The sequence below is a fragment of the Varanus komodoensis genome, unplaced genomic scaffold, assembly GCF_004798865.1.
Source record: "Varanus komodoensis strain SLA01 unplaced genomic scaffold, ASM479886v1 scaffold9, whole genome shotgun sequence".
Taxonomy (NCBI): domain Eukaryota; kingdom Metazoa; phylum Chordata; class Lepidosauria; order Squamata; family Varanidae; genus Varanus; species Varanus komodoensis.
In genome coordinates, this window is record NW_025336598.1 from 21,867,915 (window position 1) to 21,895,510 (window position 27,596).

Genomic DNA, 27,596 nt, shown 5'->3' on the forward strand with positions numbered 1-27,596 from the left:
AGGGCCTTCCATCACAATTGTGATTGCACAGAAAGATATTTCATCATCACCATCCTCATCATTTCTATAATGCCCATAGCTGAAGCGCTCTCACTGGTTTACAAAAAGTATAAGAACAATAAAATACATGAAAATATATGAAAACAGCTGGATGCCAAATTCTTCAAAGTCAGCTTCATTCAACTGCATATCTGGAATCTAATTTCAGACATCTAATACAAGTAACATGTCTGAATTTTATGTATGCAAACTGATAAACTCTCCATGCTTGACATGGTTACTTTGTTTCTTCTTTTCAAGAAGCTGGATTTTAATAACAGCTTTTAATACAGTCGCAGCAGATCTAAAGGAAAACACACGTCATTTCGATTTCACTGCAGAATCTTGCTGTGACTGCCAAATCACTTTTGTATATGCATGTATTTCTAAGTTACAGTTCCTGCCAGCGTTTCTTGTCCTGACCTGCAGTTTGAGCCATTTTCCTCCTTTTTACTTTGATGGGCCAAATCTTACCCAGGTCGTGGACTATACCAAATACAATTGCTCTTAGCTTCATACTGGGAACACGGCACACCCTAGACTGGGGACAGACCTCATTACATCAGCTGCACACAGGAACCGATCTCATACCAGTCCACCTAGCTCAGAACTGTCTTCTTCAAATGCGCACAGAAGCATTTTGTTTCATTCATGTTTTACTGCTCTTGGCTTGCTCACATTTCCCAAGCAAATACGAGGCTTGGAACACAACCATCCCCCAGACTGTCTGAATTTTGTGAGGTTCTTGGCTCCAAATCTGCATGCAAAAATGCTTGTTTTAAGGGAATATGTATTCCATCTATTTGTTAAAGCCCAGGCTTGTGCACAGGGCTGGTATGGAATAGAGATATGACTGAACCCATGTACAACTGATACAGGCCAGAAATAAACCGATCCATCCATCCTTATTATCTGGTCTGATTGGCACAGGCTCTTAGACATCACCAAGGAATGAACTTCTATACACGAACCGTGTGCTCCACTGATGTCTGTGTATTCCCGTTTCATCATTATTCCATTCCACCACCACACACGATGCTACAATGGGTGGAACATCCATGTAGCTCTGGGTGCACATCACCATTCAGCAGTGAAATCCATTGCATGAACTTGGGCTAGTCACTTTCTTTAAGCCTGACCTATCTCACATGGCTATTGAGACGATCAAGAGGCCACTGGCTTGCATTCTTTGGAGGAAAGGAGAAGAAAAATGTAACACCACTGAATGTTAGCGGAAGAGTCAGGATTAAGGATACCCAGAAGGATTCGGATGCGTGTGCAATATCCACAGCTTATGTGGAGTGTGTACGCAGCAGACCACAGTCCTTGGTGATATTATACTGAAAAGTGGATCCAAGGCACAAAAACAAGCTTGGGGACTCTCACCTAGTTGCACTATATGGGGGAACTCAAAGTCCAGACATCTGACTAACAGCAACCAGAAAAATGTGGTTAGGCTAGGAATGTTTCCATATTGCAACAGCCTCTTGCTACTCTGTGTGCCATGCCTTTGAAGGCACATTGCACATGCCGTTTCTTTGCCTGCCTGTACATCCAAGTGTACCACTACCTTCCTATAAGTATCATTTATGCAAACAAAACCAAACCCTGAAAGGATGCTGCTGGGGGGACGACGACGACACAAAATTTGGTCTGTGCAACTGGTGACTGTGCCAGGAATATGTGGTGATGGAATGCTGTGGATATTTTCAACAGAATGAATAAAGAACTAAGAATAAAGAACTAAGTGGGTTCTTTTTTCAAGTCCGTATAAGATTCTTTTACAGAACTAAGAGCAAGCAGTGAAATACTCTGCACAGAAATTTGCGACATTCAAGATGATCCATAAAATTCTGCCTCGATGCTAAGAGGTATACAGAGTATTGGATCTGGTAGCATGCGCAACTGACCGGGTCTTCTTGGCATTGACCCCCAAGACTAAGAAACTCCCTTCCTATTGGCACGCATGTAAGCCCTTCTGTGCAAGTAATATGGTGAGCAATAAAGCCCTTGCTGCTTAAAGCCAGTGTTTTTCTGATCAGTTTCTCTGTTCAGTACAGCATTGCAATATAGTCTGCATGTTTGTGGCTGTGGCTATTACATTTTAAAACTGGCCCTGCTCTTATTTGTACACCAGAGCCCTGAAAAGCAGCGAAACCAAAGTAACCAAATCAAACAAAAAACACTCAATAGAGTCTTACATTTCCTAATAAAGATGCTTGGTTTAGAATGTGTTGCAAGGGAAAAAATGCTTGATTGAAAAAACCATAAATTTATATTATTGCCTGTTCAGATCATTGGACTATGAAAGAGGCTGAATTAGCACTTTGCCCATGCATGAATGAAACATTAAACCCGCTGGGTGGTATTGCAACATTAGTCCTCTGTTGAAGTTAATCCCATTCATTTCAGTGGGTCTTCCCTACATAGGAGTAATGTTGGATACACTGAAATTGTTTTTAACCATATCTGTTCACCAGATAGGAATGCACATGCACAAGCACATATTCAATCCTTGCTTAAGTTTCTGAATTCAAGTTTTTATTTTAGCAGGCCCTTCATTCACATTTAATCTATGAACACTGCAATCAGTTAGGCAGGGCCCAATCCCATCACTTCCACCCTCAATGCCTACAAGCCTCCAAATTTGGAAGCTTATGTGGATTCTTGGCCCTGAGCAAAGTGCAGCGGGGCCAGACTTGTGCCCTGATTGTTAGATGGCCATTCTCTGGCCATCTAGATAAAGCATTGAGAAGGGGATGGTAGGGAGCAGGATGCTGACAAGAACTAGTCTTAGTCCCAGCCCCCCACCCTCCAGGCATGTCCTTTCCCTTCTGAGGAGCATTTGCAACTTTTGGGGAGGAAGCCCTTGTGATTCTTTCTATCTTGGCTTCAAGGAGGACAGGGCAGGGGCTGGCCACTAAAAGTTCAAGCTCCAGCACTGCAGGATCTCAGACATTTTCAAGACACGATAGGATTGTGCCCTTAGTATTATTACTGTCCTGTCTTTCCACCAAAAACAAAAACAAGGCAAACAAAAGAATATACAAAGCCACTTATATTTTTAAAAAGTTAAAAATTAGTAAAATACAGGTTACTGAAGAAAAAAGGATGTAATGGCTTTGGTGTAAGCACATCAAAAAATGTCACAGATCAGGAATAAACTAATTTGTCCCTTTCTACTCTGATGCTAAGGCTAGGGGAAAAATTACAATTTGTACTGCAAGAGCATTTCAGAAAAATGTTAACACAGAAATGGATGGGAAATGTTCAGGATCCCGGGTTTACTGAACCTTTCACCAAGGTTTGACAAGACCCCTGTAATGCTGAGATAGGGAAAACCTCTTTCAGTCTAAGAACTGAATTCAATTTTAGAGAAACTCTGCACTGCAGAAGAGAGTGGGGTTAAGGCCAATGAGGGTGTGGCCAAAATACAAAATCTACCAGCATGTTGTAGCTTAAAGCTCTTGCTGTTAAGAGAGGCATTTCAGCATTTTAAACGTGTAAAAATCTGCACACACTCTAGAACCTGCCAGACAAGTGCTGGTTGGGAAAAAGAGGTCTGGGAAAGGGAGTTTGCTGGAGAGGTGTCTGAGGGAATGTGGAGGGCCAGATGAGGCTCCCGGTCCTGCTTTAACATCTGGTCCAATTCTGACTGTGGGAACATACACAGGGATGTAAGAGAAGGAAGAAAACAGAACCTTCCTGTAAGCTTTTATCTGTTGGCCACAAAGCTGTTTAAGGAAGATCAAATTTATACTTAAGAGATTAAAAAATGAAAGCTATGAAGAAAATATCTCCCTTAATATCAATTTGGGGGAGGAACATATCCAGATATAGATCTATATAGATTTGCTGGTGATAAAAAATACAATCAACAGAAAAAACAGGATACTACAGCTACATCATTACAAGGTTTCATTACAAGTGTGCCATCCCAGCTATAGATAATTATAGGCTTGGATAATAATTCAATATACTTAAGGGGGAAACTGTAATAATTTCTCTTTTTGCTCTCTCATCTGTGCATTGCTTTTCATCTACCATATAAGCTATAATGAAACATCCAAACAATCCTTGTTCTGTTTATTCTATTTATCTCCAAATAATTCAGATCCATTCTATTTAAACATTTGTATTCCTGTCCAGTAGGGGAAAAATTGCTCTTGTTTGCCAAGGTATCTCTCCCCACTTCCATTATGTTTATCCCTTAAATGGGCCATTAAACTTTATAAATTGGTCACTTCATCCTAGATGTGGGGAGAAAGAAGCAAAAAAATAAACAACTCCCTCCTTGGGTTCAGTAATTCAGTTCCCATTAATTTTAATCTCATGACAAAGGCAATTTATTCATTGAAATAAATTACTGCAATGCACAGAATAAGTAAGCATTATATATATGACTGCACTGATAAATGCCATAATTGTCTATTGAACTGCAAATAGAAACCAAACTGATTTTATATAAAATGACAAATGTGATTGGAATCCATTGCATGGGTGCAGCATCAATACAATTTCCTTATTATTCCTCTTTAAACCTGCACACACTGACAGAGACAGTGTATGGCTGCTGTCTCCACCTCGTTTTCCAAAATAAGTCCATGATGGGAGTATCACCATGGGACAGATGCACCTGGCTTCACCTGGGAAGATTGGCTCATGCCATATTCACAAGGCGTCTGGGCATCCTCATCAACTTTGCCTCTGATGGGAGGTCTGTCCTATACCACTTCACTGGTATGAACAACTTCTTCAAATAGGTTGCAGTGATACTACAACAAAGCTTCAACCAGAAGGAAATTCTTCCACAGAAACTGGTTTCTTGGGACCAAATATTCCAAAGTTCTCCTTCTTGCAGAAACATATCCAGAACTGAAAAGAAGTAATACAACTAAGGACAAATACTGGAATTGGAACTCATTTCTAGTTTTGGTCACTACATCTCATATACCTGGAAAGGGCAGTATGTCATTATTAAGGGATGAAACCACTTTTTTGTGGGGGTTGTGGATAGTTTAAAGCATTTGGTACTTTTCAGTTGAGAAGAAATGAAACTAAGATATGGCTTATGACAAAGGATTTTAAAAGCATGCACAATGTAGAGAAAATCGGTAGTGAAATGTCTTTCTTACACTCTTATGGCAACCCTACGAATGAATGCTCTCCAAGATGTCCTGGCCTAGGCAGCCCTGCTCAGCTCCTGTATGTTCAAGGTTCTGGCTTCCTTTATGGAATCAATCTACCCCTTTTTTATTGTCTTGGGGTTTTTCTAGGATTATGGTTTTCTCCACCGAGCCTTACTCCGTCTTACTCAACCCTACTCATTATGTGCCCAAAGTACAACACTTTCAGTTGCCTCGTTTTTGCTTCTAGGGAATGTTCTGGCTTGATTTGGTCTAGGACCCACTTGTGCATCTTTCTGTCAGCCCTGGGTATTTGCAAACCTCTCCTCTAGCACCATTGTTTGGAATGCATTTATTTTCTTCCTGTCAGGTTTCTTCAGTGTCCAACTTTCACATCCACACACAGTGATTGGGAATATAATTGTGTCAGTGAACTTGATCTTGGTTTCTAGTGAAATATCCTTACACTTGATGATCTTTTCTAGTTCCTTCACTGATGCCCTTCCAAGTCTCAGTCTTCTTTGAATTTCTTGGATGAAGTCTCCAAACAGATGATTGAGCCAGGTGTGCAAAATATTTCACAATATCAATTTCTTCTATTGTTAACAGTTAAGCAGAGTAATTCTTCAGCAGCCATGACTTTTGTTTCCTTAAAGTTTAGCTGCAGTCCTCTTTGCACTCTCTTCTTTCACCTTCACTTGTTTTAAGTCATTTTTGCTTTCTGCAGAGATATGGAATCACAAGTGGATCTTAACTTATTGATGTGTCTTCCAACAATTTTTACTTGTTCCTCTTGGACATGCACATGGTAGGCATGTTATGAGTGGAGCCGGATGGAGCCAGGAGTCAGACTAGATGGGCTCTGGTTCACTGTTTCTATGTTTCTATGATTCTAATTCAGCTTTCTTTATGATATATCCTCCATTCAGGCTGAACAGATGAAGAGCTAAAATACAGTGGTGCCTTAGCTCACGAACTTAATCCGTTCCAGGACTCTGGTCGTGACCCAAATTGGTTGTGAGCCAAGTTAAATTTCCCCTGAATAAGGTTCAGTGTAAATAAGGTTAATCCGTTCTATAACCACTTTTTAAATCAGAAAAATGTGAAGCAAAGTGACAACAACAAAGATCACGGCCATTGACCCCCCCCCGACCCCAAGCACAAGTGTGGCCATCTCCCCGCCCCCGCCCCCAGCACGACCTAGATTGCGCCTGTCATCCTGGCATGCTGGGGGGTGGGGAGGAGAGATGGGCGTGATCGCGGGCGCACTGAGGAAAGGAGAGATGGGCACCAGCAGTGCTGGGGGTGGGGAGATGGCCTCGGTCGCAGTTGCTTTCGTGAAGGGAAGGCGTCCATGATCAGAGGCGCGCGGCTGCACGAATGACAAGCAGATTCTCGGCAGTCTGCCCCGCGGCTCTGCTTCGCTGCACCCGTCTTTATGCAGCAGCATGCCTCCGATCACAGATGCCTTCCCTGCACAAATGGAACTGCGATCGTGGCCATCTCCCCACTGGGGCATGTGGGGAGATGGCTGCAATCTTGGTCGCCACCCAAAGTGGTGTTCACAACCCCAAGTAAAAATTTGTCAGTAATTTTTGTTCGTGAGCCAAGGCGTTCATGAGCCGAGGTACCACTGTACACCCTTATCTGATGACTTTGCCTATATGAAACCATACTGTTTCTCCATATTCAGTCCTAACAGTAGCATCTTGTCCACAATTCAGGTTATGCATCAGGACAACCAAGTCCTGAGACACCTCCATTTCTTCAGGTCTATCCATAACTGATTCACACAGTCAAGACTCTGCAGTCTTTGCTTTATAAAGCACAGACTGATCTTCTGCTATAATTCTTTGCTGCACTTCAGTAGCCAGCAGAAATTTCTGATACACTCGAGTGCCTCTTCTTTTTTGGAATCCAGCTTGAATGACAGGCATTCCTTGCTCCGTAAAGGGTAATAATCTTCGTTGCTTGAGTACAATGGTCCTATGGTTGCTGCACTCTTCTGCATCTGCCTTTTTGGGGATTGGAATATATAGTGAACATTTCCAGTCTGTAGGGCAGTTTTGTTTTCCATATTTGCTGGCATATTCTTGTTTGATTTGGACTGATTGACTCTCTGAAGTTCTGTTGCAGAGAGTCAATCTCTACTCTGTGTGCTTTGGTCCTTCCAAGTCCTTTCAGAGCAACTTTCACTTTGCTTTCTAATATCGGAGGCACTTCTTCATAGGATTCCTCTCAGAAGGAATCTGCCATCCTTTTATCTCTTCTATAGAGTTCTTTTTTTCCCACTTTCTCTTTATTTTCTCCCACTCCATTATCTGTCTTTCAGCATTCCTGCTCTAGCTTTGAATTTCCCTTTGAATTTCTGAATCTTCTAGAAGTCATCTCCTGTTTTTCCTCTTTTGTTGTTCAATTCTTTTTTTTTTTTTTTTGCACTGATCATTGTAATTATTCTTTCTGTCTCTATGTGATAGTCACTAAAAAGTTGCATTCAGGATCCTAACCCAATTTCTGTCACCTTAGGCCACTGAGTTCAGTAATTAAAATTTATGTGAACTTAAATCCCTCAGAAAAAAAAGTTGCATTTTGACATTATGATTCTGTTAGTGATCTTTTTTCCAGCTTTATTCTGATTTTGGATATTAAGAGTTTATGTTCACAAACACAATCTGCCCCTGTTGTTTTGTTATGGCAGTGAGAATACAACTTTTCCATCTTTTGCTTCCAATTACATAATCTATTGGTTTTCTGTATTGGCCATATGGTGATGTCCATGTATACAGTCTTCATACAGGTTGCCTGAAGAATGTATTTGCAATTAAAAAAACTGTTGGCTTCACAGGATTCTTTTAGTTATGCCCTTGCTTAATTTCTGACCTCTAGGCTTAATTCCCCCACAACAATGGATTCTGTTTTGTTTCCTAATTTTGCATTCCAGTCACTTAAGATTATAAGTCCAACCTGTTTTGGTGTGTTATCAATTTCATCTTGGACACTTAAAGTTTTCCATTTCTTCTTCAACATGTGTTGTGGGAGCATAGACTTGAATAACGGTTATGCTGACAGGCTGTCTGAGAAATCTGATTGATATGATTCAATCAGACTTTTGCATTATAGCTCCGAACTGCCTGTGCTCCACCTTGCCTCATCTTCTACGCCATTTCTTCTGAGTTTGTCATTTCCACACTTTATGTTTGTCTGACTGAAAATGTCCCATTCCAGCCCACTTTAGTTTGCTCACATCAAATACTGCAATGTTTATCCATTCCATTTCTTGCTTTGGAATTTCCAGTTTGCTTTTTTTAATACTTCTCATGTACCAAGTTTCAAGTATAAGTGTTCTGCAGCATCAGACTGCACCTCTTTTGGACACTAGACTTCTTTTCAGCATTGATCAAGTTCGTGACAGCGCTATTCATACCTGTTCTTTGCTCTTCCCTAGCAGCTGGTGAAACGCCTTTCAACATAGGACTGTCATCTCCTGGCACTATCTCTTGTTTCAGTTTGGATCATTTCATCATGGGGCTTTCAAGATCAGAAATTCAGAAATGGTTACCCGTGGCTTCCTTCTGCACAATTCTAACCACAGCTAGCTTGAGTGTCACTGCTGTTGGGCGTGAAAGATCCTCCACCAGGGTCATCTTCAACTGCCACCACTGCCCAGCAGCTGCCCTCCAGTAATTTCTCCATCCCCACCACCACTAGAGATATCCATTCTATTTTGCTGATGCGACTGCTACTTCTGGATAGGGTGGATGCATCTTAGCTTGGTGTCTGGTTTTTAACTATTCCTGCCTTGGGTGACCCAGCTAGGAGACAAGCCTAGTGAGGAAATCTGGCCTCCTGATGGCATGGCTTCACTGATACTCTCCAGCCTCCTCACCATGTTAAGGTGTGCATCCAAAAAAGGCAGGTTCCCCATCCCTGCTCTAAATATCGCATAAACAGATTCTGCTGAATAATGGCACTAAGGTTTAATGCACCTGAAGCCTACCTTCCAGAAACACAACACAATTACTTAGGTTTATGAATGTCTTTGCTCCTCCTTACCTATGCAGGGCCAGCTCTGGAGGGTGGGAGTGTCAGGCACTGTCAGGGTCCACTCACATGGAGGAAAAAGGCAGCATGAGCCAATTATTCCAGGGAAAGGGTTCTGCTGCGGGTTCTTTGACAAAGCCTGCACCACCACTCTCACATTCTCTAGGGTCAGCAGCTAGAAGCAGATAAGCATTTCCTGATAGTTACCAGTATGATTTTACACCATGCTAAAATTAAGGTTAATTTTATAAAGAGATATTTTTTTTAGGAAGTGATCAGTAGGCAAGAACTACAAGTACCTCATGTTGTGATCATCATGCACAGACCTCATTAGACACAAATTACAATGACCTTCACTGGTACCACAGCCACCTACAGAATAAGGATGCTGCACTGCCCTGTTATTTTGTTAACAGAGTTGACACAAATCTCAGTTTCACAAGGTTTACTTTGTTGGAGAACCACTAATATGAATATTATTATATTCATAATAATATATGAATATATTCAGGCAATATGAAGATACAAAATCTACAGCACAGAAAGAGGCAGGTATATGATCCATCCCTGTCAACTGTCCCCCCCCCACAAATTCATGTGCCACAAAATGTAGAAGTGATCACACTTAGACTAAGAAAATTGTGAGGCTTTAGGAATAACTCCACATCATCCAGACGATATACAAAAGAAGGCCGATGAAGGCAAAAGATGGCCAGCAAAAAAAATCAAGTACCTATCCCATAACAGAGAAGTGCATGCTTTCAACATACGTGGGTTGCAACTGAACTGCCCCCGATGCTGACCTTCTGCCACCCTATGTGTATAAAACGTCTTTGAAAATTAACAGGTTCTGGTGGGACACGATATCCTTTACTAGCTGCAATCCATGTTACTTTTGCTAAATATTAGGAGGGTAGGTACTCGGAGGAGGGCTTTCTCTACGGTGGCGCCCAATCTATGGAATGCGCTCCCCAGAGAGGTCCGCCTGGTGCTGTCATTATTTGTTTTTCGGCGCCAGACAAAGATCTTTTTATTTAAATGTTATTTTAATTGCTAATATTATTTATTTATTTTACATCCTTGGCCAGGATGTCTCCAATTATATTGTTTTTATATTGTTATTATTTATTTGTTGTTGTGAGCCGCCCTGAGGCTTTGGCGAATGGGGTAGCATAGAAGCTTTCTAAATTAATTAATTAAATAAATAAATTCAGAAGGTGTTGGCAGCCTGCAAAGGCCTTCACGGAGGATCACCCATTTTACAGCAAGCTAAAATGGGTCAGAAGGCTTGTTATCCACTTTTTCCCCTTTTCATGATTGCCTTTTTTCCAATGCTCTTATTACAGGATTTACTTTAGCCATTTAGCTGGTTGAGATAATTGATGTGGTCGAGGTACTCCACACTTAATTTCTCCAGAGACAGTAGTATGCTGTCAATACTTATATCAATGAGAGTTTTTGTTATGCCTGGACAGAGTCTCCTGGTATTTGTTGCCACTGCCACATGCTGGTCGGTGCTGAAAGAACTCCCAACCATGCAGGAAAATATTGGATAGATGAGGCCTGCACAAGACAGCCACTCTTGTCCTGTTATGTCCCAACTGCTAGAAGAGCTGCTGTTTGATTCCACTTCTGAAGGAAGAGGTTTGGGAAAACTGGATGGCGGATGCACAGAAACCCTGATGCAGGCATTCCTCCCTGCACTGGGCAAACTCTTGATGAGAGGGAAAATTCCATCCCTACCCAAAAGAGACCGGGCTTTTCCCTGCTGTACACATCACTCTCTGCTCATGGAGGGTGTCTGTCTGAAAAGAGCCTCTTCTTTCCACAGAGACTCCACTTGAGCCAGAACACTGGAAAACCAGCATTCTGGCCAGTCCTGAGAAATTCCACCAACAGAGGAGGTTCTCCTTGTTAGATGGCCACTCTCCACAAGCTGAGGGCGACAAATGGCAGCAAAGACAATGGGCAGACAATGGGAGTGCTCCCTCTTATCATGTGTTTGCCTCCTTCTTGTAAGATGCTCCTGAATAGCCTTAGAGAGAAACACCTGTGTAAAGGAAGGCATCACCAAATTTCAGGAGTCATTTTTATACAGTTAAGTGCAGTCTCAAATGTAACCCAGTCACCTGAATGGGCAAGAATCCAGAAACGAGTCTCCAATTAAGTCATATTTCAGGATCTTACAATAATCTTTGAAGCAATTCATCTTTTAGCACCCGCTATTCCACTTACGGCTAAGTGTTATGCAAAGATACCAAAATATTTTAACAAACAAGGCTCTCACCTGGAAAATATCACCTCTTTTGAATGTTTTGAAAATGTAAACTGTGAACTAAGGTGTTTGGCATCAGTCCCTGAATACTAACACTATCACTGTGCTGAATAAGAATGCAGTCCTAAATATGAAAACAAACTTGGTGAATACTCAGAAATGTTGGCAACCTCAAGTAACTGCAGCAAAGAGGAAGATTCTGACCTCCACTTCAGAATCAATCCTATTTATAACTGGGTGCTCGTCCCCGCCACACCATCATTAATTTACTTTAAAATGTCTAAACCACCCTTATATCTGAATGGATTCTGCTAAGGCAGCTTTCAACCAGCATACCTTTTTGAACCACAGCTGTGATTGTTAGAACTCTTATCTGAAAGGACAACTTAAATTAATGGCTATGAGTTTGGGGTTGGTCTAAATGACCTTTGGAGCTTTCCTTAACCCAATGACTCTGCTTCTGAAAGGACCAGGTTTACTTGCTCCATGATATCACTGGGTTTACTGAATGGCCATCCTTCACTTCCTTTCTGAATGAGCCAGAAATCTGAGAAGATTCCACTGGCTTCCAATCTGCTTCACCTTTGCATGTCAATTCCATTCATACATTTTAAAAATTCTCAAAATTCACATTGAACCATGAACTTGAATATCAGTTTTGACTGATTTTCTCTCAAAATGCACATTTTCATGTTTTTTCAGCTGAAAACTGAACTACAACATTCAGAGAATTACAAGATCTGATAGACACCTTCATGACGATTGGCAGATTAGTCCAGAAGGTACTGTTAGCATCAGAATTCAGAGATCTAATTCCCCAAGTAACCCAAATCATCATCACAAGGATCCCACAGGATCTGTCTCTTTCCTTCTCCACTACCAGTATGGATAGCATGGTTGCAGTGAACTAGAAGACATTACAAGAGAAGTAGATTATTGGACACGTGTATTCAGAAGCAAGTCCCACTGAGTTCAATGGAACTTGCTGCTACAGGTGTGCACAGGACCACCACCTCAGTCACCTGTAATAGGGACCAAGATAACCCATGGGACTCATGCTGCTTGCCTCAAGCTCTGGCTGCTTCTTGTCCACTGACTTATGAACCTGACAATGTTCACAATATGGATCTCAATATATAAAAGAGCCACATCATTGGACTATTTAGTCAAGCATTGTCTATTCTGCCTGGAAGCATGCAGTGGACACCTTTTCTGACCCTGCTGTCTGAGATATCTGGGGCGGAGCTGGGGATATTCAGCCTGCAAAGCATGGGCTTTGCCCCTGAGCTGTGATCCACTGCCATATGCACACATGTGTGTACACATCCCTCCTTTCTCTCTCTCAGGGCTGCTTCATGCAAAATGCTTAACCTGCACCTGCACACAGGCTTCTCCCATTTCCACTGCAGACAAAAAAATGCATTTTTTTTACAGGGCTTTTTGGGGTGGGGGGTTTGTGTCTTCACACACACACACACAATTAACAAAGCACAAGCTGGCACTGTAGTGTAACAGCAGCACAGCAGATTTTTGTTTCTTTCCTGATGCTTCTGTTCCACTTTGTTGTCAATTAAAGTTGAATACCAGCGTGTCCAAGCACAAAAGCATCTGGCTGGCCCCAGCAACACTCTGGAAGGTAATAATGTTGTGAAAAGGCCCTGAGTACTTCTGTGATGGATGAATCACGAGGGCACAAGGAATGCTTCATGCGCAGAAGCTCTCTGTATGTCTACGTAATGATAAAGAGAGGGATAGGCAAACGCTGGGAGAAAGGTGTGTGTGAGTGCACACACATAAGCTGGGAAACTAGAGAAAAAGATATGCTGACCAGAAAGCAGGCAGCAGCAAAGGGTGCCTGCTGAGAGCCGGTGAGGCACAGTGATTCAATTGTTGGGTGGGAACTCGGGAGCTCCAGATTCTAGTCCCCACTCAGCCATGAAGCTCGCTGGATGAGTTCGGCCCTCCAGTGACTCTCAGTTTATTGCACAGGATTGTTGGTGGGTAAAATAAGGTACAGGATCAAGTATACCCCCTTGAGCACCTTGCAGAAAAAGTGGGATGGAAATGTAATGATACAAGTTTCCAGCACAGTTTATCCACTGAGATAACCAAGACTGACTATAACTGCAAACTTGAGTAGGAGGCAGATGCTACGCAATTCAGTTTTCCTACCTTATATATCTTATCCAGCACAAGTATCTCATTATCTTAAGATTATTTATTAACATTTAAAACTTATTAGGATCATACTCAGTTTGAGCCTTATTTCATGTTCATCTGGCAGTCCTTTTCAGATTGCAAGGATAAGAAATAAAAGGACACATTTGAATAAGGTTAACATGGTTTTCTTTCAAAAAACTGGATTCTCTTTTAAGTCCCTAATTTAGTAAGATCTTCTTTGATAACAAACTACTTTCTCACAGAATACTTGATGCCTCAGCTATCTCATTCAAGGTAATAATCTCCTTTCAAAAGTGCAAGGTTGCCCTGTCTCTTGATAGCACTCCAAATGTGAGAGGCATTGGCAAGCAGACAGATATCCGAAAAAAAAAGGCTTACCTTGAAAGTTTGTTACAGTCATAACTTACCATATTAATTGGATCAACTGGACCAATGCTGTTAACATAGACGTCCGTCTCGATTACTGTAGTCCGCACTAAACAGAACAGGAATCATAAGGATACATGAGATTCATTGCTTCCTATATTGTTTAGTAATGCAGGGCTTCTTTGTCTGCTTGTTTCGTGAAACAGTCACAATGGGGTGGGGAATGTTGGGAGACGTCTTTCTGTATAAACACACATAGGAGCACACTCCTAAAAGCTAATGGCATGATCGCCTCTTTTTTCTGCACCCAGGGGTATATGTGAGTACTGCTTCATATGCAGTAGGATCTTCATGGGCATTCTGTACAGGCTGCCCCAGTGTGTTCTCACAGCAACCGGCTTGACCATTTTCCATCACTGAAGGCCTTTTGATACCTCACATATGGGTGTCTAGTGGCCCACCACTTTCCAGGCCCACAGTACACAGACACATAAAGAGGTTCCCAAGTTCATTCCAGCTTGAAGAGGACCAGGTAGGAGGTGATGGGACAGACCTTTATCTAAAACCTTGGGGAGCCATCATCAGCACATTTGAGATCAAAAGTGAACCTGTTTGGGCCTATGGACTGATTTGGCTGTTTTAGAAACTCTCCAGGCCACTGCCACAGAATGGGATAGAAGCACTGACTTGCAGCCACATCCCATCCCTGTTTCCTAATAATGACTCTGAATACATGTGGCCCACAGGCACTCACAGAGGACATAGAGGGGCAGCTACATGTCCTCGCCTGGCTTTAAAGCAGTCCCAGCACCCAGTAAGAAAAGCTATTTTCAAAATAAATAAATGCAAAGAAAGTAGGCGGGAAAGGGCATCTCAGTGAGTGCAAAATGATGTCCAAAGGCGTACTTGTTTGCCATGCTGCCTACCCCTGCTAGATGAACCAACGGTCTGACGTAGTGTAAGTCAGCTGCCTATGTATTCCTCCATGAAATGCGTGGCACTCCAAAAAACAGAGTCTGCTGAATGTCAGCATGTGAGGCATGGAAGGGCTTCCCATGACATAAAATAGCTATGGATGCTGAAAGAAATTGGCACAGCAGCCCCGATGCAGACTGTGGGGCAGAGGAAAAAGGATGCACAAGCTTCTCATGATGGCAACCAAAATCCCCTCCTGTTCGCACACAGCTGCTCAAGTTCTGCTTTGCGCACCTGGGAAGTGAGGGAATCATGCCATGCATTCATGATTTAGTAAGGAAAAAATGCTCTGTTTGGGTGGAACACCTCTTCTAAAACAAACTCCTTTATATAGCTCAGGTAAAATGCTGTTTATTAACATGGGACAAATTAACAGATGGATTAAACCCAGAAATGTTTCTTTTTCCAGTGAGGAACAGAGAAGTAGGGGAAACAGAGGACAAGATTTAATACTGTAAATTTTGAGTAATGTTTCAAAGTAACAGATGAGAAAACCAGATCAAATAGGCCACTAATTATGCATCTTATGAATTAATGTATTGAAACACTGAACCAATATTTCCCTTCAGTATGTGATTACTCAAGAGCTGTTGAAACAGTACATTAGCTTCCTCGACTCTTGTACTCATATCCAGACCAAAGCACAATTCAGCTATATTAGTATCTTTTCAGCTAGAGCTTTGATCAATATACTACACTGGACACAAAATCAATCACTCCTATGAAAGAACAGTGGCTCAAAACTTAAACATTATTTTGTCTGAAGTTAAGCCTGAAAGATACTCTGAAACATATTTTAAAGCCACTTCTACTAGCAAGCTCTCCAAAGTTTAATCTGGGCCACCCCCATGTTCCCAGTCACTGTGGAAGCATTTTATTTCTTATAAATCTTACACTTTGTCAAAGGCAGCTGGAAAACTGTACAAGCTTTGAAATTAATACACATGATAACAAAACGTAGTAACGCTCAAATAACAGCAGTAGCCATAAAACATTCCCAGATAATAACCTTAGCAACTATTAAGAGAAATGCTACTTGGCTACTGGGAAAAACTTGAAGGGAAGGGAAGGGAGCAGATTCATATCTTGTTAACATTATTTTCATCCTGCCTTCTTTAACCAAGTAAATATAAAACAGCTAGGCATTCCAATAAAAAAATAAAGATGATAAACATATTAACAAAAAACAACAGAGGCTTGTGACACCTAAAAGGCTAAGGATGCAATCTAATGCAAGTTTGGACCTGCATAAAATTGCACCTTCAGTCATTTACAAGGGTTTGGTGGACAAAGGCCACTTCATTAGGGAAGGTGGTGCTTTTTGTTGTTTCTGCTGTAACAAACTGCCGACCACTCCCTCTGGAAATAAACAAGCCCTGGCCAGATGTGGGGAACATGTGTATCAGGACAGCCGGGAACCTGTATGTGCTTGCATAAGGCGTGCTGCATTTATTCATACACACACTTACACATGCATGTACGTATTAGGATACAAATGGGAAGGCAGCATACTGCCAAATCATGTCCTCCTATGGAGTTTGCCATTTTCAAAATGTGATTCTGACCACCTTGACCAAAGTGATAAAGGTGGGTGGCCAGACATGGGTGCATAAAAGTGGAACCTGGATCACAACAATCTGGACCATGCATAACGTTGAAGAAGACAAGCATGCCCAATCTCAGGCTCAGAATTAAGGGCTTGTATGGCCAGGCACCTACCAAAGGCTCCCACCCCTGGACTTGCTTCTAGTTTTCATCTGCTTGTTCATTTGTCTCTTGCTTTGCCAAGTGGTGGTGAGATGGAGGAGCAGATTCCATGGCCTACTGGCTTGAGGCATCTCTGCTTGTCAGTCAAGCAGGCATTTGCAATCATGCTTGAGAGAATGAGCAGTGACAGCAGCTGGAGACAATGCTGTAAAAAGCCCAAGGTCTTGCCCAAGGGACCTCAAAAACCTGAAACTGACACTGTTTTGTTTAACTGAGAGACAGCACTGAGGCAAAGCCAGGTTCAGGCTGGACATCAGGAAAAGCTTCCCCACTATCAGAGCAATACGACAGTGGAACCAACTGCCTACTCTTCCACACCAGAGACATTCAAAAAGAAACTGGAGCGCCATCTGAGTGGGATGGTGTGACTTGGTGTCCTACAACAGCAGAGGGTTGGACTCAATGGCCTTCATAGCCCCTTCCAAATCTTCTATGATTCTATGAAAGCACCAGCATCCAAAAGCAGCACTGGTGTCCTGCTAATGTAGTTCTCCAGTGTGAAGGGTCCACTTACCATGAGCTTTCCCTGATGGTGCTTACTCCATGCACAATACAACATTAAGTGCTTTTGGTCACAGTTATTTTAATGGGAGAGACTTACATATGGGCACAATTTTTCCCTAAGATTATTTTCAAAGATTCTAACTCTGACCACCTCCTAAAAACATCCTACTTTTGGTTGATCCAATCCATCCATTTCAAAGAACCTCATGTCCCCACACAGCTGTTGCCTGAGTCCATCTGTATGAACCAAGATCAAGGCAGCTCCCCTGCTTTGGAAGCGCCTATCCCCTTTCCGGTTATTCTATGAATGCCTAGAATAAAGTGGGAGGCACACTGGCTCATACATGGCTAGTCTCCCTTGGTCTGGAAAAAACTACCATGCCGCTCTGCAGGGTTTTTGAGCAGGTGCCTTCACATTGCCTACAATCCAGTCCTTTCAACTGGAAATGCCAGGACAGGTGCTTTACTGCTGAAGTCCAGTTTCTCTTGCATTGGGACCATTCCCCTGTTTTTCTCCTGCTTCCCAACATGGTGGTAAAAGCAGCAGAATTCCCGAAAAGGGAAGAGCCGGAAGCCTTGCCACTAACACTGCCATTTAGACATTACCCAAAAAGAGGGCACAGATTTGCACCACATTTGCATATGGCTAATGTCTGTGTATAAAGAAGTACACTAAATTCATCCACAATGGGGGAAGAGTCTGACCTGGTGCCCGCGGTCCATGACCAACTTCAAGGCCCTTGTGCCGACTCACTCACTGTGGCTCTTTCTCGTCGAGCAAGCTTTGCACCAGCATCCCTTCACATCGAGGTCACTTTCAAATTCAAAGCAGTTCTCCTCTAAATTGGGAAACTTTAGTTAAGAGTGCACAAATCCCTTGATAGCAAGTGGCATCTATTGATGCAAAAAGGATGTGTAGCAGTCTGAAAGGCAACAGTAAGGGCTAAACAACACACTGTGTAAAACACACGGTGTGCAGTTGATACTCACTGCTTTGTTCACCCTAATGTAAGCACACGGGGCCCAGTCTGGATCAGGACCACTGTTTAAGAAAGGATGTTTCACAGGGAAGACCTCATTTTGAGGCACCCAAGGCTTGCACAAGGAAAGCATCAATGTTCTGATTTGGACTGGGGTCTTACATTGCTACTGTTTCATTAAAAAAAGGAAATAGATGTTTCCTGACAAGATGTCTACTTACCTGAGGACATGCTGCAGTTACTCAGTGATACTCTTACTACAGAGAAAGGTTGTGTATGAAATTGAGGAGGCGGAGGAGGTGGTGTAACTTGGCATCCTGCACCAGGAGGGGATTGGACCCGATGGTCTGCTTGGCCCCTTCTGATCCCATTAATCTATGAATCTATGAATCCTGGATGCATGCAGTTAAAGTCGAAAGGAGTCAGGCTACCAATCCAAAATCAACAAATACCTGCGAGTGATGAATGTTTTCTCTGCTGCACTTACACTGCTGAAGGACAACTGCAACGTCGTTTCCGTATAGAGATGATTTAAGTTTAGAGCAAAATGTACTGTTTAATAATAGAATTTGCCCCTTAAGCATCTCAACTCACATTAACATCAAGAGTCAAGAACCAATAGAGAAATAAACCAAAGAACGACAGTGAGAATGCCTGGTCCGTAGTCAGTAAAATTCATCTAAAGCCATGAGTGTCAGGAGGAGGAAAAAATATGTTGTCTGACTTCATAATGAGGTGTTGAACACCCTAGGCAGCAGAAAGCGTCCAAGGCCACATGTTCTTCATACTGAACACAGTGTTGTACCAAAAGAAAACCAGTGGAAACTGTAAACACTTCAAACATCACTCACCCTGATAACCAATTTGAACATGCGGGCTTTCTGCCCCAGCATCCCACATTTGTGTTTGCAACACATTTTGGATGCAGCAGCAGGATATGCCAGTTGTACATGGGCGGGGGGGCGGGTGTGATGCTATACAATATTTTGAGCTTTCCTGAAGGTGCCGCACCTGTTGCAAAAATGAGTGCTGGAACTGCAGACAAAGCGGGCACTGCCAGGGAAGAAGCCGAACCTCTGTGCTGGGTAGGTTGTGAGCAAATAGCCTGGACTTTACTCGTGCTCCAAGCCCAAAAAGACAAGGCATGGTCTGAGGCTTTCCATGGGTGTATATTGAACCCCACTGGCCATTTGCATGGCCTGAGCCCAGCTGAACAGCTTAGCAAAACTGCTGGTTCCAAGCACAGCCATAAGCAGGCCAGGATCTCATTCATTTGGCAAAACTCCATGGTGAATGAAAGAGCAAAAATCAAATAGCAGGTGATATAAAGCATTGTTTTTGAGGGTGGGGAGGAGGGAAATGTTCTTAATGCTGATCCCAAATGATTTTTCACAAAATACCAGTCAATGCAACACCCAATCCGAATCAGGACACTGTGCAAGTTTTGAGTATGTGGAAATAAAGTCTCTCTTATGAGAAGTCCTTTCTTAAACAATGGTCCAGAGCCAGATTGGGTTCTACATGTTTACACTAGGATAAACAATATGGTGAGGATTGACTACAAGCTACAGGTTTTACATAGCCCTTAGTAATGTAGCTTACTAGGCAGCCCATTTGCCTTTGAGAGTGTCCCGCATCCCTTTTGACTCAGTGACTGTCACTTGCTACCCAGAGGATTTATACTCTGTGGTTCCTTAAACTGTGATCTAATGCTGAGATGCTGGGGTTGGGGGGCAGAACTGGGGAAAATATTGGTCTGATGAGCTATGTGCATTGTACGCCATGATACTTCATTTGTACAGACAAGGAAGATCTTCAGCTAGAACAGTAGACTCAAGACAGACAAAGAGAAACATAGAGTTAAACTGGAATTTCCTGCTACAACAGGTAGTAACGGCTATCATTCCCAGACAACTTTAAAAGGGAATTAGACAGGGCCATGGAGCTCAGGCCCTAGCAATGGCAACTTGTCATGATGGCTATAAAGCACACCTGGTGCCATGTGCCTGAATACTGGTTGTTAGTGGTAGCAGTGGGAAAGAGTGATGGCACTTGTGCTATCCTTGGAGGCTTTCCTAGGTATCTGGTTGTTCTCTGTAGGAAGCAAGGTGCTGTATTAGCTAGATGTCTGGTCCAATCCAGCAGAATATTTAGGGCACTACAATTTTTTTGCCACAAGAAAAATAAGTTAGAAACACAGATACGTTTAAGTAACCAATTAGAGAAACACACTCCTTCTCTTGTCTTACAAAAAAGAGATTTCCAGCACTGAATATTTTATGTGATTTGCTATTCTTTAGCTACACACACACACACACACACACACACTCATTCATTCTTAAAGGTTTAAATAGAACTAAATAATACTTTAGACTGCACCCTTTTGCTACCTTCATACGTGCTGCTGCTCATAATAGAGAAGCTAATTCTTCATGGCTTAGAGGGTTCATTTCATCTGCACAAATGGATAAAAGTGCCGATAAAAGGTTTGGTGCAACTGTGATTTGCTCATTTTTCATCTAGGCAGCATGCAGAGCAAAATCAAGAATAGAACATGTAGCCCAGAATCAGTTTCTCAGTTTCAGCTGTGCTAAGGAACAGCACAGGAAAAGTGAGAACATTCACACGAATTCTACCTCTATGCATTACCTGCAGAGTCGAAGGCAATGTTCCCGTTGGTAGGAAACCTGGTCATGCGGATGCTGTTGCATCCACATCCTGCTTACAGGTTGCCCACAGGCAATGGGTTGATCACCGTGCTGGGCCAGATGAACCCTTGCTCTGATCCAGCAGGACGACATTCTGTGGATATTTCAACAGACCTACCATTCCCAACATGCCCCAGCAAGCATGACTAGCTAAGGAGTAGTTGTGAGTTGTGGGACTTTCCTCTCACTAGTCATACATCCCATTGCACCCATTTATGCATCATTTATATTTGTATTTAATAATGTATACATTGTCTTGTTACACACTAAACATTCTACATTAAAAGGCACTCATTTTTTGTGAGCAATACCAAGCAGTAGTGTGGGATGCCACATAACACCCCCCCCCCAGCTATTCCCAGAATTTCAAAATATTGGATCCTAACAATTCAACAGTATCCAAAAACAATGGATTATTATCTCTCTCTGCCTGTTTTCTATTCAGTGCATCATCAGTGTCACTTACCTCCAATATCTGGTCGGAGTTTATTGTCATAGCCTTGGAGTAACGAATTCAATATATGAGTGACATCACCTTCATGGATCTTTGGGGCAAGGACCCATGTTTTGTTCACTGTTAGGTCTTCATCATCCTCGTCATCTGCTTTATCAGTGCTAGTGGCAGTTGAATAACATATTAGAGAGGGGAAAAATAATGAAACTAAATAGCATGCAGAAATAAAATACAAAGTGAAAAGACAAAGGCATGATAATACCAACAGTAGGGGCTGCAGACCAGGTCTAAAGCTGATTTCAAAAACATACTTAAGCTGGAATCATATGCAAATTAAGATAGAAAAGAGGCATGCAGCTCCCAGCAGGCTCAAGCCCCCATAACTGATTAGGGAATACTGGGAGATGTAGGCCATTTTTTTCTATCTAAACTTGCAAAGGACTGTATTCTTAACAGCTCATTTCTAGGGAAGCAATCACAGGCAGCATTTTACTAATTTGGTGCTGCATCAAAAAGACCTCAATTAACTTATTATATTAAAATATATCTCATCCTAATTTAGTATAAAATAAGTTATGGATAATAGTTCATAGTGCACTGGACCAAGTGTAAAGGAATGTACGTTTTTTTGTAGATTTTATTTTCTATCTTCCATGCGAACCACACAAATTTACCTTTTTTCACCTTTGGGGAGATTTGCAAGAGTTTCCTCAAGTGCAGCAGCTACTGCCAGTTTGTACATATCCTCACACAAGTTACTAAAAAAAGTTAAATGTGCACAAATCTTCCTGAAGACAAAAAAAGAGTTAAATTTGGACAACTGACCTTCAAGGTGAAAAAATATGAAATATACACAAATGTTCTACCTTTCCCCAAAAGTAGAAAAAAGGTGTTGCTATTCAGGGAGGGAATACAGTCAGAAAGTAAGCAGACAAATACTATTTAAGACGTACTAAACTGGGGATATTATTATGCTGGGCTAAATAAGGCTTACAATTGCATAAAGGAAATTCTTATTCATGTGAGGGAGGGAGGATGTGGCGCTAGCAAAATGAGGAGTGACCAGCTGTTTCACTGCCTGCTCTTGCTGGGCACCTCTGTAGTCTTTTTGGAGAAGCCATGCATAAGCCATGCATAAGCCACCCTGCTTGGCTCACATGTCAGGACAGGCCACTGTGACATCTTGACAGCTGCAAGCCATGGATTCCCATGTGACTCATGCATGGTTGACATAGCACACAAAGCCACTGTACAGTGATTGGATATTACAGTAGGCCACCCTAAGAGGGTGACAAATGACCTTGTTTGCATAATATGACTTTAATACTTTAATACATGAAAATATGTGGCACCAAAGAAAGCATAGCTTATTCCCTGGCAGTACAATCCTATACATGTCGGCTCAAAGGCCAGTCTCACTGCATTCAGTGGGACTTATTCCCAGGCCAATGTACTTAGGGCTTAAATAAGGGCACAAATCTATGGCCTTCCACCAAATCCAGGCAATGCCTAAGCCCTTCCTCATGGTGAGAAAGTAGCAAACATTTAGATGGCCAAAATCAGCCATCTGAATGCTTTCAGAGTGAGGGAAGCCCAAAGGCAATGCTGCTTCCACACTCAGTTGGATGTCCTAACCTTCGATGTTTGGAGGGTTATGGGCTGCATGTCAACTATATTTGAGGGGCAAGGGTTATTTACCACCTTTACAATTCAGTGCACAGAATATAATCATACCACTAATTTTAGTCATATGCACTCAAGATGCACATCGCTACATATGAAGACTGAAGCCTTGACCAGCAGCCTCTTGGCAAGAGTGGGAGTACTGGCTTTAAAACCAGAGAGGCAGCACAAAGAGAAGAGGCTTGGCTCTCTCCAAAAGCAATTTTGAGAATTACTCAAAAGGAGGGTTCTCAGATGAAGTTGCTAGATTGCATTCAACAAACCACCCTGTGCATGCTCAGAATCATTCTGTGGTGATTGCGCTTGCTGAGTGTACTTTTGCCCCCATCTGGGCAGAGGCAGCCTGCTATCAATGAACTATGATCTGGTGGCCCCCTAGTCATGGAATGAGTTTCCCAGTGAGGCCCGCCTGGCGCCAGCTTTGCTATCCTTTCAGTGCCAGCTAAAGACTGTCCTCTACTGCAGGGAATTCAATTAGTCCACTAGGGCCTGCTAGTTGTTAACAGGTCTTATGATTTTGTTCAAGTTTTTAAATCTTTTTAAATCTGGTTTTTAAATTTGTATTGTAAACTTTTTATGATGTTTTAAAATATGTTTTTATATGTGCATTTTATATTGCATGTTTAATGTGCTGTTGTAAAGCACCCGGAGAGCTTTGGCTATTGGGTGGTACAGAAATCAAATATATGAAGTAATTTCCAGTCTAAAATACATTATCTAGCAAATATAATACAAAAGGAAAAAGGGATGGGGAAGAAAAAGTAAACAACAACAACAACAAATATATACAGGTATCACTTCTTATAGTTATAGTCTCTACTTTTTGTATATACTTGTCAAAAGCATAGAAGAGTAATGTATGCCATTCATTCCTAGACAGAGATGATATATGATGCATTGTAGACAAATGCATAGTCTTCCTTTAAAGAATCCCCTCCAACATTACTATTTATGGATTTTTAAAAACTGCAGTTTAAAATCTAAGCATAAAATGAATGCAATGACTCAGAATAAAATGCAACAACATATTAGGTAAGAATATAAAAACCAAATGTAAATCAAATGTACATTGCTCCATGGCAAAAGTTTGGAGAACGGTAGCATTTACACACTTTGTGTTCCTTTTCCAGATATTCAAACAAATGGAAGTTGCCTTGTGATGTCAAGGCTGAAAATGGATTCCTTTTGATCTGTTTGCACATTATATAAAGCTTAAGATATCACAGGTTTTCCTGTATCAAGAAGGCACACATTTTTGCTCACAGAATGAAATCCTACAACTAATTTTACCACTTCCTTTCCTCAGGCCATGTTTTATTTACTTGTTTGTTGCTCCCTATTTCCTTACCTCCCATACTTCCATTTTACAGCTGCCGCATTCAGAGCACTTTGCTCAATTCGCTCTGGGACATTTGACCATGATAGGGGGATTATCTCGCATTCTTCCTTCAGAGATCTAAATCACCACCTGAATTACTCACCAGTCTGGCAGGGACAATCAGCTTTCAAGCAGAGCCTTCCCATATGGAAACAGGCTGTTGTACCATCTGCAGATTTAAAGGCACCTGGTTCTCACTGCCAAGAATGCCTTTTGCAAGAAACTTAGCGTGTCGATGGTTGTGTGGCTCCAAAAGAGCTGTGGACTGGTCTTGTTTAAACAGCGGCCCTCCTTTTCCAAGGGACTCTGGAAGACTCCTTTGGAAGATCACCCCGATCCCCTTGTCCCAAACAGCACAAAGAAGCTCTGTTGAGGAGGATTGGGGGATCTAGTCCTGGGCCATCAGAACAGACAGCTATCAGCTAAATCTCATGACCTAGTTCACTGTCTCTCAAATACAGAGGAAGATGCTGAGTGGCCACCTAGTCCCCTGAGAGCAGTGTTGAAGTGTCATAGCTCTTCCAGGGCCAAAGGCAGAATGCTTACCTGAGGAATAAGAACAGCTTGTGAGTAGGGATGGAAGGAGCCATTTTCACACTTGTTGAGCTTCTCCTCTGCTCCTCCACACTTGCTGCAGAGGGCCCAACAAGCAAAGTACACAGTTTGTAACAGAGGGATGCTTTTCTACATATTCACCCAACTGTGCTTTTTTCCCTAGTCATTAAAGTGTGAAAATGCATCTTTTTTGACCATGTATGCTATTTAATACTTTGCAAATGCCTGACAGAAAGACAAACAAGTGGGTTCTAGACCAAATCAAGCCAAAGCTTTCCCTAGAAGCAAAAATGACAAAACTGAGGCTGTCCTACTTTGGACACATCATGAGAAGGGAAGACTCCCTGGAGAAGACAATCATGATAAAGATGAAGAAAGAAAAAAGAAAAGGAAGACCAAATCAGAGATGGACTGACTCCAGCAAGGAAAGCCACAGCCTTGAATTTAGAACAGTGAAGCAGGGATGTCATGGACAGAACATTTTGGAGGGCTTTTATTTATGGAGTCTCCATAAGACAAAGATGACTTGACAGTACCTAACAACAATAACAGTGCAATTTAATTTGTCATCTGAGCCTCACCTTTTTTTAAGGAGGTGTTTTGCAAATATAATCACACGCTTGAGAATGTGTGAGCTACTAATGAGTAAAGCTGTGCTCATGATTCAGGTTCACAAGCTGACCATTCAGACATCCTGCAGCTGTAACCTGGCTGGGAATCTGAACTCTCTTAAAAGCTTTCCAAGCAAGGGACTTGAATGCTTTCTGAGTACCAGCCTCAGGCCTTGTATTTCCCTGTGCTTGACTTTAGAAGACCTGCTGACTTTGCTTTTGGAATTGACCCTGGCTGTATCCCTGGAGTAGTGTCCCAGAACTAGCAGCAGGAGGATGGGCCATAGTTTCAAACTGCTTTTGAAACAGAGACGACTTTCCAAAGTAGTTTGTGATACAGCACACAGGGCCAAGCGTTCAAAGAAGGCAAATCGCAAATCCCACCTGGCATGTGTACACTTAAAAGGCAGCTCTTTGATGTTGGCCATCATTATTTTCTTCAAACCTGAAAATGGTAAGGTAGTAAATTATGTTTCCCAAACACATTACTGCCACACTCCATATAGTTCTACTGGGTTATTTATGATTTGCACATTTTTATCAAGATGCAAGAAAAGAGAGCCAGAGAATACAAACAATTGAATGTCCATTTATTATTTACCCTTCAACTGGATAAGGTCTAAATTGCCACTTTCCAAATACTTGCAAGAGGGAAAATGGTTAAAGTGGGAATGGATCTGCAAATTCATTTGGCTGATCCCCTCAAAGGTCAAAGAATGCCTAGAAGTAATTTTCTCTTACTTTGAATTGAATAAGCATGGACTTTAAATATCCCTCCAGTGCAAAAGTTTGCCATCTCCATTACTCATTCCAACAAATTTTCAAGCAATTGCTGAAGGCTTCAAGAGAAAGAAAGTGCACCAAAATTGAAGGTGGTAACCATAGGAAACATTAGCATATTCTGATATGCTCTGGAGACCACTAATTAATATCAAAAATGTACTGAATGCCCATAAGTCTGTTTTAAATATATATTACGCCTGGTAATTTCAGAGTAAGGAGAAGACCCCTACTATTAAATGTAAATTACTCTGAGCTGTCCAACATGACAATCAATGTGTATTTAAGTTCAACTTTCTCCACTTTGGACCCTCCATACATTGTAGACTTAGATTTCAATCAGATCCCCAGCCAGCATGCCAAATAGTCAGGAATCCTAGGAATTGGAGTTAGAAAGATGTGGGGGGCATCATCTTGGGGAAGGCTAGCTTGAATCATCCATGATTCCGCTACATACATTCCAGTGGAGGCAAGAGCTTTCATGCTCAAAGGATGCTCTTATGAATAGCTGATCCCAGGAGGGCAGCTAGGTAATTTTATACTCTAGACTTTATGGTCCAGAGTTTTAGAGGACCTACTTAACTGCTGTTACTCAGAGACAGCTACAAGAGTCAGTAGGAGTGTTTTTACATTGTATGGGGAATGTGCAGACCAACCTGCTTCACATATAGCACCAGCCCACGGTTTGTTTAACCCATGATTTAGACATGGTTTGTTGCCCAAACAGGGTTCATCTGACAGATGAAAAAATAAAGTATGATTTGTTTTCCCAAAACCCGGGTTGTTTCCCTCGTTCTGTTCATGTCCTCCTTCTATCCCAAAAGCCTTTAAGGAGCTGTAGTACTAGTATGTCAAGTGATTTTTAATTTCTGCATTTCTGTTTTTTTCCACCTAATTGCATCATTAAGTGGCAGCTCTCTCTTTTTCGAAAGTGTGAAAACAATTTTGACTTCTTCTAAATGAGGGGCGCTACATAACACCTATCATCATTATAACACCAGCTTGTCCCTCAAATTTAAAAGCCCAATCTAATGAGTAAGAATAATACATAATTACTTTGTAGGGTTCCGGCTTATATTACTAATACAGTGTGTGTGTGATGCTTTGAATACTTAGAAAAGTACTACCTCCCTCTCTCTCTCTCTCTCTCTCTCTCTCTCTCTCTCTCTCTCT

The 27,596-nt window shown here is 41.9% G+C and overlaps 1 protein-coding gene across 1 annotated transcript in view; it reads right to left on the bottom strand.

The window, feature by feature from the left end:
- GABRG1 (gamma-aminobutyric acid type A receptor subunit gamma1) overlaps positions 1 to 27,596 on the bottom strand; it is a 77,642-nt gene that overhangs the window by 22,712 nt on the left and 27,334 nt on the right. Inside the window, exons 2-3 of the mRNA XM_044418048.1 lie at positions 21,429 to 21,577; positions 14,070 to 14,137 (exon numbers count right to left, since the gene is read on the bottom strand). Coding sequence (XP_044273983.1) covers positions 14,070 to 14,137; positions 21,429 to 21,577 — 217 coding nt within the window. The remainder of the gene's footprint in view (positions 1 to 14,069; positions 14,138 to 21,428; positions 21,578 to 27,596) is intronic.